At 45.5% G+C, this 17,639-nt stretch overlaps 3 protein-coding genes across 9 annotated transcripts in view; 2 read left to right on the top strand and 1 right to left on the bottom strand.

The window, feature by feature from the left end:
• GPBP1L1 (GC-rich promoter binding protein 1 like 1) overlaps positions 1–1,416 on the top strand; it is a 60,880-nt gene extending 59,464 nt beyond the window's left edge. For all 3 annotated transcript variants that reach the window (XM_023554689.2, XM_003415571.4, XM_010595322.3), the window contains one exon: positions 499–1,416. In XM_023554689.2, coding sequence (XP_023410457.1) covers positions 499–651 — 153 coding nt within the window. In that variant the 3' untranslated portion in view covers positions 652–1,416. The remainder of the gene's footprint in view (positions 1–498) is intronic.
• Positions 1,144–17,639, bottom strand: part of NASP (nuclear autoantigenic sperm protein) — a 66,695-nt gene continuing 50,199 nt past the window's right edge. For 3 of the 5 annotated variants that reach the window (XM_010595318.3, XM_003415361.4, XM_064281890.1), the window contains 9 exons: positions 14,043–14,122; positions 13,570–13,655; positions 13,384–13,457; positions 12,849–13,037; positions 12,563–12,729; positions 11,796–11,852; positions 11,621–11,698; positions 10,817–10,942; positions 1,144–10,321 (listed from right to left, as the gene is read on the bottom strand). In XM_010595318.3, coding sequence (XP_010593620.1) covers positions 10,241–10,321; positions 10,817–10,942; positions 11,621–11,698; positions 11,796–11,852; positions 12,563–12,729; positions 12,849–13,037; positions 13,384–13,457; positions 13,570–13,655; positions 14,043–14,122 — 938 coding nt within the window. In that variant the 3' untranslated portion in view covers positions 1,144–10,240. The remainder of the gene's footprint in view (positions 10,322–10,816; positions 10,943–11,620; positions 11,699–11,795; positions 11,853–12,562; positions 12,730–12,848; positions 13,038–13,383; positions 13,458–13,569; positions 13,656–14,042; positions 14,123–17,639) is intronic. The other 2 variants (XR_010321386.1, XM_010595319.3) reach the window with 2 other exon arrangements.
• On the top strand, positions 3,359–10,084 carry CCDC17 (coiled-coil domain containing 17). Its single transcript, XM_064281894.1, has 13 exons — positions 3,359–4,331; positions 4,375–4,447; positions 4,550–4,778; positions 4,866–5,028; positions 5,297–5,380; positions 5,468–5,599; positions 5,826–5,938; positions 6,191–6,330; positions 6,431–6,525; positions 6,661–6,864; positions 7,034–7,244; positions 7,317–7,427; positions 8,317–10,084. The coding sequence occupies exons 1-13, from the start codon at positions 4,123–4,125 to the stop codon at positions 8,464–8,466; spliced, it is 1,914 nt and encodes a 637-aa protein (XP_064137964.1). The 5' UTR covers positions 3,359–4,122; the 3' UTR covers positions 8,467–10,084.

The raw sequence follows: 17,639 nt of genomic DNA, 5'->3' as shown, positions 1-17,639 counted from the left end.
TCATACCTTGCTTCCATCTCTGTGGTTTCTTTCTGGTATTCTGGCCAGAGCTAAGAAACCAGAATTTGAATTTATTCAACAAATACCTGGATATTTTCCCTGAGTAAAAACACTGCCAGACCCTGAGCAGTGAACAAGACAAGTGGGTTTCTATAAACTTCTTGGAGCTCATATTCTGGTGACAGGTATTTAAAACATAAATTACAATTGTGATAAGTTTAAAGGGAGATGTTACAGAATGACTGACATTAAGACCTTGCTACTTAGAGCTGTGTTCCTGAGACCTTGTTAGAAATAGGAAATTTCAACCCGTAACCCAGACATACAGAACAGAATTTTAAAAAGACGCTTAGATGAATATGCATGTTGAAGTTTGAAAAGTTCTGCTATAAGATCCTAGAAGATCAGGCTATATTCCTAGGCCTGGCCTTTCCCAGGTCCCGTGGACCAGTACAGTCATCAATGGTTTTTCTTTCTCTCCCATGCTTCGCCTCACAGCTAAGAAGAAATGGCTTTGGGAAGAATGGCTTCTTACAGGGCCGCATTTCCAGCCTGCTCTCTCCTTGGAGAAGCACTCAGAAAGCAGAGTTTGAGGACTCAGACACAGAAACCAGTAGCAGTGAAACATCTGATGACGATGCCTGGAAGTAGGCATAAAAGTGCTCAGTTAAGCTGACCCCATAAACTTGGCTTGTGTGTTCCGGGAGTATACAAAAGAAATCGTTCTTTTCCTTTTTTTATGTTGTTGTTGAATACTTTATGCACAAGGGAAATAATCATATCCCAAAGAGAGAGCGATTGGCTTTTTAGCTTTTGTTGTTGTTGTTCTTCCCTGTTTTCTGCTTAATAGAGAGAAGTTTGTGTGGTGGGAAAGATTTTAAAATATGTATATATATACACACACACCTATATATATATACATACACTTAGACACACAGTGTATCTGGGCGACGCACAGGTGGAAGCTGGCAGTGCAGAGAGGAGACACGGGTCTGCAGCAGCTTCTACTACCAGCCCTTGGGGCACTCACCCCTGTGCTCAAGCAATCATTGTCAATGACAAAGTGACTATTGAAGTTATAATTGTATTAAATTAATGCTAATAATTTGGATATTTTATTTTATTTTTGGCTGCTCGGGTAACTTTAGCCCTTAACCAAGCAAATGTGGTTTTCTTTTTTTTTTTCCTTTTTGGGTACAGCTGTAAAATATTTGGATATAGGAAATGTTGTGTTATTCTTGCAGCCTTGATATTCAGGGTGGATTGTAAAATATAAATTTTTGTGAGATTTCAAAGATTAAGATTATTTTGATAACATTATTTACAGATTTAAAAAATGTGGCTATCACAAGTCTGTTATGAGGGGGAAAACTGCATAAAATAACTAACTTGGAATAAATATTTTGCATCAGTTTGGATTGTCTTGTGTTGAGAATATTTTCTTTAAAATTAGATGAAATGGATTCTTTTTTAGGGGGGACATTTTTAGCATCTGGGGGAATCTGAAACCAGGCACATCTGTTTCTCCTCTTAGCAGATACTTTTTTGATGCAGAAAACCCTGTGCAAAGTCATGTTCCAGTGAAACCTTTTGTAAATCGAAATGGCATAAAAAAGCAATTAACATTAATTTATATGGGAAAAATGTTTGCTCGTTCCCAGACCCAAAAAACTGCCTACCGAAATCATACCAAATCACACAGAGCTGGGACACATCTTGCCAAATTGAGATAAAGTACAAGTGCTCAGACACAGCTCAGAGCTGTGGCGGCTCGATGCCAAGTGTGGGGAAGGAGCTTGGCAGCGCCACTCTGGTTGCTTGGGTGGGTACTGCCTTTTCCGTGGCTCGTTGCAGAATAAACACTGAACACTATCCATTTTTTACGAAAGCAAAAATCCTCTTCAGTTAGTGGAAACAGGTACTGATGTAGGTCTTTCATAAAAGCAGAGTGGCATAAAGCAAACTTGCGAAAAGCAGAGCATACCTGTAATAAAATTAGAAACCCAATTTTCCTTCACCAGAACCACTTTTGACTGCCTGTATATTTACCAAGGATCCCTGGTGGTGCAAATGGTTAAGTGCTCTGCTGCTAACCAAAAGGTCGGCTGTTCTAATCCACCCAGCAGCTCTGCAGGAGGAACTTCTGGCAGTCTGCTTCTGTAGAGTACAGCCAAGAAAACCCTATGGGGCAGCTCTGCTTTGTCACATGGGTTGCTGTGAGTCGGAATCTACTAGATAGCAGGCAGCAGCAAACAACAATGTATTCATCAATGTGCACATTTTAAGGTCTGTATGGCAGATAGGACCTTACCGGTACACAAGAGCATGGGAGAGAAGGGATTTGAGGCAGTTCTAGTTGGGTGTTCAGTGGAGGAAGCAAGCTCTTTTATTCCACAAATACTTCCCAAGCTCCTGTTTTCATGTCTCAGGAATACAAGGAGTGCCCAGCCTCGTGGAGGGAAAAGTGAAAGCTAAAAAAACGAAGATGAAACCTCCAGCCAAGATGTGATGGACAAATCAATTTAAACATCTTTTGGCACTCTTTGGACATCCATACACTAATTAGTCGCTAGTAGATAATTAACTCGGGACTCAAGATCATACTCTCATGGGAGACAAGCATAGACAGAACAGGCCTGATAGCATGTTAGAAAGATTATTTGTAGTGTTATCTCTAGACCAGATGGGGAGGCTAGAGGCCAGTAGGACATTTGCTAGATTCTACAGGCCGGGAAGGCAGAGCCCCTATCTGCCATACTGAACCTACTGCTAATGGTGTAAGTAATCCAAGAGCGAATGGCAGTTGAGGTAAGAGCAGTAAGAACTTTTTCATTGAATGTAAGACAGCGTTGGTTTTAACACACAATGTAGCAGTAGGAGAACTCCTGCCAGTTATATTATGACTCCTCCCTCATTGTGAATCCTGATTTATGTGTTGTTAAAATATAAAAAAATGTGCATCTTAGAATCAGAGAAATACTATAAAATGAACTCTGAACTCTAACAATGTATTGCGAAATTACTAAACTTGGAGTCAGAAGTAGGTTGATACTTGGGCTTTGCCACTTAATAATTTTCTAAAAATGTAGTACCCTTTTTCTCAGTCAGAATTGAACTGGTTTGAAATCACATACTTTGAAACACTTTGTAACCTGCTGCTGGTCAAACCTTGGTCTTACATGGTGTAGGGGAGAAATGCATTGTCTGTCTTGTTTAGAAAAGTTTTCATTCCACATGTGGATAGCTTGGACCTTCTTCCTCTTCATAACCTGACGGATGCAGATACTCACAGGTAGAGGGAGTAGGAGAGATGTGGTTTGGTCCTTCCCAGACTTGAGGAAAGGAGTAAGTACCTTCTGGACTTGATTCCCTCAGTTGATAAATTCATTATGTTCTCACAGAGCTTTGCTGATTTTCTTGAACTGTGCTGATTATCCTCCCATTACAGCTGCAAACACACACAAGTTGGGGGATGGAAGTTAGGGAGAGACCTTTAGAGACCCTGGTGTGACTAGGCTGTGCAAAAGCTGTGGTTGTGTCCAGAGAGGCATGGTGCTGGGAAGAGCTAGCTATTCAGTCTAGGTAAAAGAAGAGTTTCCAAGCAGACCTTCCAAAAGGGCAAGACTGCCTCTTCTCCCAGGTGTTCCCTGTTCTGAAGAATACTTTACTTGGAGTATATTCTGCAGAGCCAGGACCTGCCGGGTGCCCTGCACTGTGTATCCACTTGAGAACAGAGCAGTGACTCTTGCCAGCAGCTACTAAATGATGAGTGACAGAGTGGGTGATAAGGAGGCAGCTGTTCATTCCCCTTTATTAGTATAGGCAAGGAAACCAATGTGACTTGCCCAAGCTCATGCAATGAGGTGAAACATTTTTGTGACGATTTTTCAAGCCATGGGCTCCTCCCAAAGGTGACCAGGCCTTCCCCACCCGTTTCAGACCTGCCTGGACCTGTATGTAGTTGCTGCCCTGGGAGCTAAGGCTCCTCCCCAAACAAACCCAAAGATCTTGGAGACTTTCTAGACCTGGCCTTTCTTCCCTGCGTGTTTCATCAGGCTCTGCCTTTTCCCTGCCCTTGTTTTCCACAGGTTTTGGCTGGTATCAGGAAAAGGGTCCCATCCAATGGCCTCTCCCTCTGGGGAGCCAGAGTTCCTGACCTGTGGGGCCTGTGACATGGTTTTCCGATCCCAGGCCCTCTTGGCCACCCACACCCACCGCTTCTGCATTGGCCACTCCAGCCAGAAGGTGACACTTGGAGCACAGCCCTCAACAGCCACTGAACCAGGGAGCCTCGTGGTAAGGGCCTCTCTTGCCATGGATGGGCATTCAGGGAACCCTAACCTTCAGGATTTTCACTACACCCTGTTCTCAGGTTGCGCCAGAAGAACCCCAGGGCATCCCAGACCAGGAGGCTAGCAAGTGGGCTCTAAAGAGGCTAACTGAGGAGGTACACCCGGCTTTCCACGGGCTCAAGAATCTTAGTGTCCTTCCTAAACCTATGGATGGGTCAGGTTACTGCAACAGAGACGCGTTCACTGTTTACCTCCAGGTGCAGCGTCTGCGGCTTTGCCTGCAGGAAATGCAATCCCGGGTAACAGAGATCCCCAGGGGGTCAGAGGGGCACTGGAGGTGCTCAGGTTCAGAGGCCCCGCCTCAAGACCTCAACTCCAACGCCACGGGAAGCCCAGATGAGCGGCTGCGGGCGCTGAACGAGAATTACGCAAGGCGCGTGGCAGAGACCAAGGCCCAGGGTCGGGCCCTGGAGCGACGCGGCGAGGGTGAGGAGGAAGTGGGGTACTAGGGCCCCTCACCGCTTGGCTTAAGGCTGCTCCGACCCGCTCTGCCCCGTTCCCTTACGCCCGCAGAACTGAGCCAGCGTCTCGAGGGTGTGGCCAGGACCCGGGGCGGGATAGCCCGTCCATTAGGCCTGGAGCGAGAGCTTCGAGAACTCTGGACTGACGCCGGACGGACGCGGGGAGCTCTAAAGGCGTTAGAGGGCCGCGTCCAACAGCTACAGCCCCTGACAGGGTGAGACCGGAAGCGCTGGGGTGTGATCCGAGGGGCGGGGCGGGGGCGGGGCCTATGCGCGGCGGGCTCCCCGCCGAGCTCGCTCTGGAGGGCGGGGACTCACGGAGGCGGGGCGCTGGGCGGGAGTCCGGAAGAGGAGCGGCCCAGCGAGGAGCAGGCCCACGCGACCCGGAAGGCGGAACGTGTAAGAGCCGGGAGGGGCGGGGCTGCAGGAGGCCCAGCATCTGGTCGGCGATGCCGTTTCCCAGCCCGTCACCTCCCCGCCCAGGCCCCGGCTGAAAGCCTTCGCAGAGGCTGAACTCGGTTTTCCGGTGGTCCAGGCCAACCCAGGGACTCTGGCTGCCGAGATCGGGTGAGGTCCGAAGCCCGCGGACGGGTTCGAGGCGAGGCGCTGACCAGGCGTGTAAAGACTTCTGCCTTCCTGTTCTCCCCCGCTCAGGGCCCTGCATGAGGCCTACGTTCGGGGCGGGGGCCGGGACCCCGGCCTTCTGGGCCAGATGTGGCAGCTACAAGTGGAGGCATCAGCACTGGAGTTGTGGCGGTCGCGGGCGCGCAGGGGTAAACAGGAGGGGCCAGCCCAGAGGGCTTCTCAGAAGCGGTGGTCTTAGTCCTGGGAGGAGAACCACCTGAGCTGAGGCCCCGTGGTAGGAAACCTGGGTGGTCTCTGTGGTAGTGATTAGAATGAGCCCCCAAGTCCAGCCTTGTCCAGAGAGTCCTATGACTGGAGAGCTGGTCAGAACGGGACCCAGCCGGCCATTAGTCAGACGTGACAGATCAGACTTGTTCCTCTCAGAAAGAAGGGCAGGTGCCGCCTCGGGGAAGCTTCGGGTAGTTGAGGCCGAGAACCAGCGCCTGGAGGCAGAAATCCTGTGTCTGCAGATGCAGAGGGGTGCAGGCAGAATGCCCTGGGGTCAGTACTAACAGCCGTACCTTTAGCAGCCCGGGCTCAGAGGAAGGGGTAGTGGGACCATGTACGGGAACTGAAACTGGTGTTTGTGCCCCGTATCGTCTGTGTCCTCGCGTGTCACCATGTTTCTGTGTGTGCCTCTTTTATCCCCGTGACTCCGCGAATTCATTCACGGGCTGGGCTCTCAGAGTAGTGGTATGGTAGCCCAGTCTTAGCTCCCTGCTCAGCAGAGCCTAACTTTTTCTCTGCTCCTAGGTCCCAGGGATCTGCCCAGTCCCAGAGCTCACCTGAGGGGTAGGGGAGATCCCCCACTCCTCCCGCCGCTGGTGGCTCCCCCACTGCCGCCGTTTCCACCAGCCACAGACGCCGTGTTTTGGGGTGGCGCTGGCAAGGCTGTGAGGACCCAAGGGGTGGAATCGGGCAGCTCTGCTCTTTGCAATTGAGGGAGCATGGGCAGCTAGGAGGCTTTCTGGAGTGTCCTTTGTTCCCTGACAGCCGCTGCTTTCTGGAACTACGGTTAGGAACCTGGGGCTGGACCCACACCTCCTACCACCGTCTGACGTGCTGGGCCCTGACCCCTACGACCCTGGGTGAGACCTGCCCCCTCTGCCAGCCATCTGACTTGGTCACCACTGCTAGTCAAGACCAACTAAGGCCAGTTAGGAGTGGGAAGCTGGCTGGGAGGGAGGGTTGCATGCCTGTGTGCTTAGACCAGCATTCCCCAGGGCCGGTCTGGTCATCTTCTATGACTTCCTGCGAGGCCTTGAGGCCTCTTGGATTTGGGTGCAGCTAGTGACTGGCTTGGCTCGAGATGGACAGGATACAGGAGGGACCACGGCGTTGCCCCCCGCCATTTGTTTGCCCCCACCTCCAGCTCCTGGGCCCATGGGCAACTGTGCTATCCTTGCCAGCAGGCAGCCTGTGCCCAGGTCAGTACATTGGGATTATGATTTTGGGGCTTTTTGCCACAATTGAGGCTTGTCTCTTAGTGTCCTTACCCTGGCAAAGTTTCTCATCTGTGTACAGGACCATTAGCTCTGAGGACTGAATCCTAGAAAGGCATGCAGTTCTGCTGATACCTTTTTGGTTTTTCTGCAGACTGCCACCCTCACCATCAGTATCCTTGGTCTGTGAGCTGTGGGCCTGGCAGGGGCTAGCATGGGCTAGGACACCACAACCAAAGGCCTGGGCCTCCCTAGTACTATTCAACCGGGATCAGCAGGTGTTAAGTGGCCGCTGGCGCCTCCCACTTCAGTCCTTTCCTGTGGACTCCAGCCTTAGCCTTGGGCAGCTGAACGGGATTCCCCAGGTGAGTATGAAGGGTGGGGGCTGGGTCTTGTCATCCAAGATACAGATGCAGTACCATGTTGCCTCTCCCCAGGCAGGTGAGGCTGAGCTCTTTCTGCGGCTGGTGAATGCGAGAGATGCAGGTGTCCAGACACTGGCAGAGGTCAACCCAGCAAATGCCCACGAGTACCAGGACCCACCTCTGGTGAGGGTCCAACTGGAGATAGGGGTACCAAAGGTATAGTTATAATAGCCAGCCTTTGGATTGACCGCTGTATGCCAGTTACTACCAAATGCTTTCTGTACATTAACGCAACAGCTTACATTTCCAAAAACCCAAACCCACTTCCATTACATTAACTCCGACTCATAGCGACCCTATAGGACAGAGTATAACTGCCCCCATAAGGTTTCCAAGGCTGTAGATCTTAATTGAAACAGACTGGTACAGCTTTCATCCATGAAGCAACTGATGGGTATGAACCAACCTGTTAGCTGAGTGCTTAACCATTGCACCACCAGGGCTCTTTCACATCCCTATTAGATAGGTACTAGCCCTGGTGGCACAGTGGTGAAGGCACTCAACTGCCAACTGAAGAGTCTGCAGTTCGAAACTGCAGCAGCTCTTCAAGAAAAGGTGTGGCAGTCTGCTTCTGTAGAGATTAATAGCCTTAGAAAACTCTACAGGGTCGCTATGAGTCAGAATTTACTTGACAGCAGTGGCTTTGGTTTTTGCTTGTTTTTATTAATAAGCCCTGGTGATGCAACCAGGTTGCTAACTAAAAGGCTGGAGGTTTGAACTCGCCAAGCTGCTCAGCAGGATAAAGAGCTGGCAATCTGCTCCTGTGAACATTAAAGCCTAGACTATTCCATGGAGCAATTCTCCTCTGTCATGTGGGATCGCTATGAGCCGAATTACCTCGACAGTACCCAACATCATTATGTAACAGATGAGGAAATCAAGGCACAAGCAGGTTTTAAGTAGGTTCACAGTACATCGTCAAGACAGGATCAAATTAAGGTAGTCTGACACCAAAACCTGTGCTCTTAACGTCTACAGTCTTGCTAAGGACCTGTCTTTCCCCATTCCACAGATGTCCAGCTCATCTTCGCTGGAAGCCAGCACCCTCACCCCCTCAGCTGGCTTTGCTGATCCACCACCTCCTGCAGAGGAACCCCTTAATGGACTCAAAGATAGAGATGAGAGTTTGGGTCCTCACCAGAGTATTGTCCCACCCCCATGAGTTTCTGAGCCCAGATACTGACTGCAGATATGAGTGTCTTAACATGCACAGGACTAGGGCCTGGACTGAGCTGTGTTCTCAGACCTGTGGCTTTACTACTCCACATCCTAACATAGGGTCTGAAGTCAAACAGCTGTTATGAGCACAGTGTTAGTTCCAACCACAGCTTTACCACGTTCCATGAGTACTTGACCTTTCCGTGCTTGTTTTCTTTTATAAAACAGATTGATGTAAGGATTAAATGAGTGTCCCACATGTTTACAACACCGTTCGGCACATAGGAAGTTCTCTGTAAGGTGACGAGGGGTATTTTAATTCCAGCTAATGGAACTTGATAAACTCATTCCCACTTGGTCTTTTGCTTAAAGCCATTCTTATTGCTGCACTTCATACAAATCCCAGCTCAGAACACCCTCCAAGAAACTTTCCAGACATTTAAGCTCCTCATAAATAAGCAGCTCTGTAGCCTTCTGTATTTATAGATTCAGGGTAGGGTCCTAGCCCAAGTGGGATCACATGTGACATCTATACTTGTCCTGGCCCCAGATCCCACTGTCAATCAGAGGAGGTCAGGAGTCTGAGACTCAATTGTGTCATAACTGTACTGGCCTGACCAAAAAAAAAAAAAAAGCCTCAGGACACAGAACACCCAATACAAGAGCATGTTCAGGAAGGAAGTTCAAAGCCAGAATAAGCCAGAGATTCTGCAGCCGTGAGTCACTGTTACCAGGCCACAAAAAAACTCCATTTTGAGTAGCAAAAAAATCAATGCTGAAAACTGCGGTTTACTTGGGGGTCCCTCTGTGTGCATCATAGGATGTTAAAACAGTAGATTTTAACCTACTGTCTATCCTAAGTAGCCCTGTGGGTATTAGAATGATTAAATAAAATCCCCACATCCCACACTGAACTGCTCCAGGCAGCCCAGCATCCCACTGTTAAGATCTTTAAGCACAAGTCCGGCCCAGGAGCCTTTTAGCATATTTATTTGAGAAGTCAGAACTGCAGAAGGGTAACAATTCCAAGTTTTAATACAGTTCAACCTTTCTATACAGAAAATTATAGAACAACCAGCCAGCCTCCCCACAAAGATTCTTCCAACCACATTCAAAGTGTCCAACACAATCCCTCAGCCTTTCAAACCACTGAACTCAATTCTCTACAATTAAATAGACCAGTTGTTTTCCTCAGAGATCACTTTCCCCAAGTTTTCTTCAAAGTTCTTTTTCCAAGGTAGGATTAAGGCCCCAGTTGGAGAGGTGGGTAGAGAACAGAACCACCCAAGGCCTGACTGGAGGCTGCCTTAGAGCAAACAGCCAAGGTCCATCATCCATGATCAGCACCAAAGAGCAAGATCTTCATCAAGTCTTCTCTTTGTAGTTCCCATTCAGGGACAGCACCACTGAAGGTTTGCAAGACAGCTGGGCTCAGCCAGGCATTTAAAAATGGAAAATATAGCACCGTTGGAAGATGAGGGGCCTAAAGTCATACTTGATCTGATCACCTACACATTACACAGAAATTGGGAATTAAAACTTCCAGCACAGAGGTCAGTACAGAAGGGATTTAAAAAAAAAAAAAAACCTTTGGCCACTATATAAAACCTGGAGTGCTCCAAGGCACAGATTCAGTCAATATTTTAAGAAAAACCATCGAAGCCTCAACCTTTGCTTACAATCTTTATTGAAGTTATATAAAAAGAATCCCCCAAAAGTGAAAAAATACATTATATACAAAAAAACTTTCCCTCAAGAGGAAGTCTCTGCTCCCTCTCTTAACACGCAGTGCTTTCAACTGTAGCTCCGGCCTCCACTGTCCCCTCCACTGCTGCCCGGCTTTCAGCCTGATTCTCAGCCTGAAAGACAAACAGGGAGCCTGGGCATAAGTGACCCTGGCTTAAGCCATTTCATTTTATATAACCAATCAGGTCTGAGTCAGAGGACATGAACACAGATCTTGCAAACTCTGCTTTGCTCCTTACACTAACAGAGGGACACAGTCAGCCACAAAGTCTTAAGGCCATTTCCTGAATTCTTTGAATGTGATTATTTATGACATTACTGACAGGGCCAGTATTCATGTATTACATGGAACGGAGCAAGCAGAAGTGACTCAACAGGCTTGTCAGTCAAGTGCCTTCTCAGACATTCATTAAAGGGGAACCTGTGATATACAGGTTCCATTTGTCAATGAGACTCCCTGTTTCCTTTCATTGCCTTTTATGAGGGCTACACTCAAGCAACCCAAACAGGCTCAAGGTGGGGAGCACACACTCGGGAAGACCGGTTTCCCCAGACCCTGACAACAAAGGGGAATGAGACAGGAGGCCAAGCCTTGCTTAACTGCCCACCTCCTCCATGTTCTCTGAAACTTCATTTCCACTGGGGACAGCATCTCCACTGCCTCCATTCACCTCCGGCTCTTGTTTGGCTTTCTTTGCATCATCTTTCCGGGGACTCTCTTCCTCTGGTTTCCTCTAAAGATATAATTGGGAAGTCTTCACAAATGTACTTAATTTTTTTAAAAAGACAACATATCTAACTCCAGAACACTTCCTTAACCTCTCTGGTGCAAAGATCCTGAATAACAAGACTCACAGCTCTAAGAGTCTGTCCCTAGCCAAAGGGTAATGATGGGGGGTCAGATGCCCGTGTGAACTCTACAGAATCAGCCAGTCTGTCCCAACACATACAAATTTAGCCTCCTTACTGGAAAGGTTGGTGGGCTGGGAGTAAGGATTAGATCTGAACAGTAACCAGACTCCTGTCCTTGAATCCGGAAACCAAGCAGGAGTTAAGACTCTCCTACAAGAGAAAGGAACTACTACAACAGCAGGCAGAAGGCAGACTCACAGCAGCTCAGGTAGCAGCAGGTCTGCTGCTGAATAACTGTTGTCAACACCTGCCAGCCTCTCTAAGAGGGCCTCACCTGGCCAGTCCTCCTCAGCAGTTTTCCTGATAGCCCTTAAGCTGGGGAAGGCCAGCAGAACCTGCTAGAAGAGGTATGCAGTGAAAACTATCTTCACACAAATATCCTCACCACCCTTGAGTGTTGCAGTGTTTATCAGAAAGGTATCCCTCGTTAATCACTTGGGAACAACAAAAGCAGACTGTGAAAAGGGTCGAAGAAACAAAACCACAGAGTATAAATTTACCTTCTTCCTGACAAGATGAGAAATATCAGTCACACAGTTTGATGAGGAAGCACCATCTGTTGGCTTTCTACTGGCAATCTGGCAAAAGTAAGTCTTTGTTAGCAATATACAAACTATATATTAGACAATCACTTGAGGCCTAATGTTAAGTGACAAAAATCGCCTGAATACCCACCATGGAGACTGAAGAGCCTCCTCCACTAGAAGTGAAACCTGAAGTAGAACTCTCCACCTGTGAGAGACGACAAACCCAAGTGGGTCCCAGGAATAGAACCCAGGCCATCCACAATCCTACAAGGGTACTCACCATCCAAGCAACTGATTAAGACCTGAAATGCTAGTGGCTGGCCTCCATATAGTAGTGGGGTCATTCATGCCACACTACCCCCAGCCTCCCCTATCCTGAGCAAAGGCAGAGTGAAACATTACATTAAACCCTCCATATCCTATCATTACCTACAGGGTATAAAGCTCCCCAGTATCCCAGCTGCCAAAAGCAGAGCCAGGTAATCTGGGGTTAAAGCCCTCAATGCCACATTCATCTATGTAAGAGTTCTCGGAGACGGAAACAATGCCTTACATTTGTTGAAACAATCAATTACTACTGTCAGAATTATTTTACACACAGATACTATTATCCCCATTTTACACATCAGCCAACTAAGGCAGAGAAATAAATAATGTAGGTGCCCATGATCACTCATATACTAAGTAGTAAAGATGGAATTCAAACCCAGACAGACTGGCTCCAGAGTGTATTCTCTCATCCACTGTACTATTCAGTAGAATAATTAAATGAGCTTCCTACATACCCTCTGACCACCAACTCCCTGGTACCAAAATCATGACTACAGTTCCTAACAAAGAGAACACTAACACCATGATGCCTTCAATGGTAACAAACATGCTATTATCAAAATGTTAGAAGGAAACTGAACCAACCAGAGTAGCTTTCAAAGCCAATTCAGCTACATTCCCACTACGCTGGGACTCCTTTGCATCTTCTATCTTCTCTCGAATTTCAGGTAGCAGTTCCTTCAGCTCCTCAATTTCTTTCTCATATTCAGTAGGTGATCCTTCGGCCTCCTTCTTCTGCTCATTTAGTACAGCTACAAAGAACAGGCTAAAGTGATCAGTAACAGTTACTACAAAAAGATCTTTTTGTTTTTTTACCTTGTCAGTAGCTGGATCCATCAAGATCGTCATGGAACAGCTAGTGCTCACTTACCCATTCTCTTCTCAATAACTTCAATAGATTTGCTGAATTGTGCCACTGCCTCGTCATACTGAGAGTTGTACCCATAGGCCAAGCCTAGCTGATAGTGGGTCTCTGCAAGGAGGCGATCATGGGCTTCCAGGTACTGCTCTTGCAGGTTTAGGCAAGCCTGGAACTCCTCCACAGCCTGCACGTAGTTCTCTAAAATAAAGGGAAAAGGGACAGCATTTACTGCAAAGTACTTCCAAATTTCAGGCCCATTCTGTAAGAATGCCCCCTGGTTTTCCATTGCATTTTTCTTTGTAGCATCTTCAGGACACTTAACTACAAAAAACATCAAAATGACTAACAAAGCTAACTTGGAGACTTTCAGGAAAGTATGTTTTATGAGAGACTGTACGTTGTTCTAGGGACTATATAATGAACCTATTACTCTTTTAAAGCCCACAACTTATGATCATTGAGCTGAATTTTAAGGAGTTTATTAGAAGAACAACTAGGGGGAAAGGAAATAAGGGAGGAAAGAGGGAATTTTTTCATGTCTTACCAGATTCAACACTAACTTCTCCAAGTTTAAGATGTGCCTGTGCAGCATAAAGCTGAGCTTCTTTTGTTTCTTGCCTAAAAGATGAAAAGTCCATCAGAAACCTGTAACAGCACGTGTTTAATCTTAACTGCTTTCTATCTTCAACCACCAAGCTCCCAACCTGAGTTTAAAAGCATAGAGTTTTACCTTTTAAAAATGATCTTTGCTAAATCCAGCATATCCCAGGCAAGCTCTAGGTTCCCAATCTCCTCCTCTTCATTTTCTTGAAGAGACTAAAGTATATCCAAATTATTGGTATTAGGCAGAAGTACAAGAAAGGCATCTTTAGACTATACAAACTTAAGTGCATAATTTAGCATGGCTTAAAAAAAAAAAAACTGATGCAGGGTTTAAATTTCAGACTTTCTCCCCTAAAAAGGTCCCTAAAAGTTTCTATACTAAATCATCTCCTTACCATCATCACCTATCGGTGAGGTGTAAATCTGCCCTGTAAGATAAGACCCTCTGGAATCAAATATATCTGTCCGTTCTAGGCATGGTTAAAGAATACTCAATCTGTAACCAAGGAACAGCTATCTATAATATTCATACCTATGCTAGCAACTCACAGTCCTACAGTAAGAAAGCAACAGTGGGGTACTAAGCGAATAATAAGTTACCTTGTTTTCAAGAACTGAATCATTTGGCATTTCTTCGGCCTTGTCATTTTCTTTATCCTCCTCTTCTGAGCCTTCGGTTTCTGCAAGCAAAAATTCCTCAGTATTGAGAATACAAATAAGGATACGGTTTGACTAGTCAAGAGTTTGAATCAAACATCTGTCAATAACCTGCACAGACCAGATGCTAAACCAAGTCAGTTAACATTTGAACTGGATCAAGTCAATGGTTAGTCTAATTTAGATAGAATATGTACAATATTATAGTCTATGGGTCAGACCTTCAGCAATCCAAAGGCTGAGTATTTCTCTTAATAAAGATCAATCTGAACCGTTCAAATCAAGACTGGCTACTGCCTCTTATTCATTAGCTGAAAGCTATCCATACAGCCAGAAGCAAGTAGAGGCCTCAGCCAAAGTTCCTGGTATCTTTAGACCACTCTTAACAGACAGAAATACCAAAAGTTACTCTAGTCCACTCAGAGCAAGAATGTTCAAGAGGCTAGCTTTCCCACACAGTGCTGTGAAGAAACAAGCATAGTCCTGTCAACTCTTACCAATGAGCACGCCACAGACTCCAGCCAGTTCTAGCATGTACAGAATTTGAGTGAGCAGTACCATGAGTTATTTTACTCAGGTACCTTGTTAATGATTCCTTTTAAACTTGCAGCCATGTCAATACTATATTTCATCATATTGACATATACTCACAAGTCAAATGCCTGTAAGAACAGGCTGCTGATAAACAGCTCTGCACTTTAACTGGTATACTCTCGGTGATACAATAGCTTAAAATATTAATGTCAAGTAATTAAAATGGGCTTTTTGTTGGTATAAACAATCCATGAATTGGGTTTAACGGGCCTACCTCTGGCATCTTTCGTTAAGCATTTTTAACACCAGCAAAAAAGCTCAAACACTCTATATCCTAACTATATGGGAACATAACCTGTTGCCATCCAGTCAATTCCGACTCATAGTGACCCTACAGGACACAGCAGAACTGCCCTATAGGGTTTCCAAGGAGCAGCTGGTGGATTTGAACTGCCGACCTTTTGGTTAACAGCCAGTCTCTTAACCACTGTACCACCAAAGCCCCATATGGGAATATAAGTATGGCAATTAGGCCTTGGGGCTTGAAACCAAGTTTCAGGACATTTTTTCCCTGCCTACGAATACTGCTTTAAGATGGCGAACAGGCAAAGACAATTCCTGTATGTTACAAATTCCTGAGACAAACTAAGTCCTAAAAACATCAGTAAATTACAAGCTAATTATAACCTCTGTAACAAACAAATCCGTTTTTATCAAGTGGCTCACTTTTCTTTTGCTGACTGTGTAACTCAGTGCTTCTGAAATATAAACAGCTACCACCACACCACCATTATCTTTTCATGTCCAAGTTCCCACAAGTGGTTTGTGGACTGGGTTCCCTGAGTTTAAATTAGATGGGTCGTTTTACTGACTCTAACAATGAAGCCCATCCTCTAGCAGTGTGTGCAAGATGGCTGAGGTAAATACAGGTATTGTTATGAATTGAATTCTGTCCCCCCAAAATGGGTGTTGACCTGGCTAGGCCATGATTCCCAGTATTGGGTGACTGTCCACCATTCTGTAACCTGATGTGATTTTCATATGTGTTGTAAATCCTACCTCTATGATGTTAGTGAGGCAGGATTAGAGGCAGTTATGTTAATGAAGCAGGACTCAATCTACAAGAAAATTAGGGCACGTTTTAAGTCAGTCTCTTGAGATATGAGAAAAGGGAGCAGAGAGACAGGGGACCTCATACCACCAAGAAAGTAGTGCCAAGAGCAGAGCACATCCTCTGGACCAGAGGTCCCTGCACTGAGAAGCTCCTAGACCAGGGGAAGACTGATGACAGGAACTGTCCTCCAAAAAAAAAGCCTTTCCCTGGAGCTGGCACCCTGAATTCAGACTTCTAGCCTACTAGATTTTGAGAGAATAAACTTCTGCTGGTGGTGTTTCTGGAGCCCTGGTGGTGTAGTGGTTAAGAGTTGAGCTGCTAACCAAAAGGTCTGCGGTTTGAATCCACCAGCCACTCCTTGGAAACCATACGGGGCAGTTATACTCTGTCCCATGAGGTCACTATGAGTCAGAATTGACTCGACGTCAATGGGTTTGGGTTTTTTTTTTTTTTTTGGTGGTATTTCTATTATACCAGCACTAGGTAACTAAGATTGGTGTTTCTTATAACAGACTTAAAAAAGTTTAACACTGGATCTTGCCAATTTCCATGAAAAACTGAAGAGACGAAATATTCAATAATTTATAATTCTATATGCAGCTTAATTATTTGGTATCTGTTCCTACTCACTGTATCAGAATGCTAGAAAATGACATCTAATTTGGCATAAAATATCTAGAGATCTGGAATTTGCCATCGAATTTTTTAATTAAAATTCTTACAATGATGGTCCTAAGAATACTGGTTTCTCTTGAGAAAACTGCACTACCTTCACAGAATAAGAGTGAACTAGGTCATCAGGAAAGCCATTATTTTAAAACAAAACTTCCCAACCTGGTAACACATACCCAGGTATTAATGGGAATGCCCTGATGACCTCAGTAAAGAAATGTATTAAACCCAGTATTTCCCAGGCTTCTTTTAAAGTGAAATATTTTTGTGGTCGCCCTTACAATTCTTTAGAGAAAGGGAAATGCTCCTTTATAACATTTCCCTGATCTTCAAAACAGTCTGGGCACAGAGTAGTACAAGCAGAAGAATGACTTTTCAAGGCAAAGTCCTTTAAAAGTTTACTGCTGATTCTTTGGTTGTTCTAACAGCCCCACAAGAAAGGCAAGTAATGACTACAGGCTGGCTGGGATAGTCCACCTGAGCATGGCCATTTTTCATGCCCTATATAATTCTTAAAATTTTGTTCACTTACCCATCACCTAGTGTGACAATTAGCAAAGAGCATGCAAACTGTCTTTATTAAAGACATGGAGAGCCCAAGAGATGGCAAAAATCCACAGGGTAGGAGGAAATGGGGTTTTGGTTTTTAAGTGAAGAAAAATTACTTCCTAAGCCTACAGAAAAAGATTTCTGCAGGCTGGTGTTGCCATGTAAAGAGGAATAAAACAGAGAAAGTAATAGCCTGGCAGCCCTCCCTTTACTGGCCTTGTGATTAGGACAAATTACTTAACCTCTTTCTGCCATTACTTCATTTGTAAAATATGGAAAACACTACCTGATACACAATATTAAAAAATGTGACATAACTGAAGATTTTGTAAATGATCTTAAAAATGAGTAATCAGGAAATTTCTGGTGAAAGGTGGGTAATGGGAGAGGATAAAAGCTGCCTTGCTCAATGTGCAATCTAGGTTTGGATTCTAGAACTGCATCTTACTTTATGACACTACAAAAGCCATGTAATCTCTAAGCCTTGATCACCTATATAACTGGAATAATACTGCAGTGTTGTTTTGGAATCAGAAGCAATATATATGAGAGCTCTAACAATGTTACCTGTGATCCAACTGAATAGTTTTTGAACAAACTGTGGGGAAATATGACATCTCTGCTTTTGCTTATCATTAAAGGTCCAACTTAGCCAGAGCTTATTACTTCTT

This window comes from Loxodonta africana, chromosome 3 (genome assembly GCF_030014295.1).
Source record: "Loxodonta africana isolate mLoxAfr1 chromosome 3, mLoxAfr1.hap2, whole genome shotgun sequence".
Classification (NCBI taxonomy): domain Eukaryota; kingdom Metazoa; phylum Chordata; class Mammalia; order Proboscidea; family Elephantidae; genus Loxodonta; species Loxodonta africana.
Note: the sequence above shows the minus strand (reverse complement) of the source record. Positions and strands in the feature narration are given on the sequence as shown.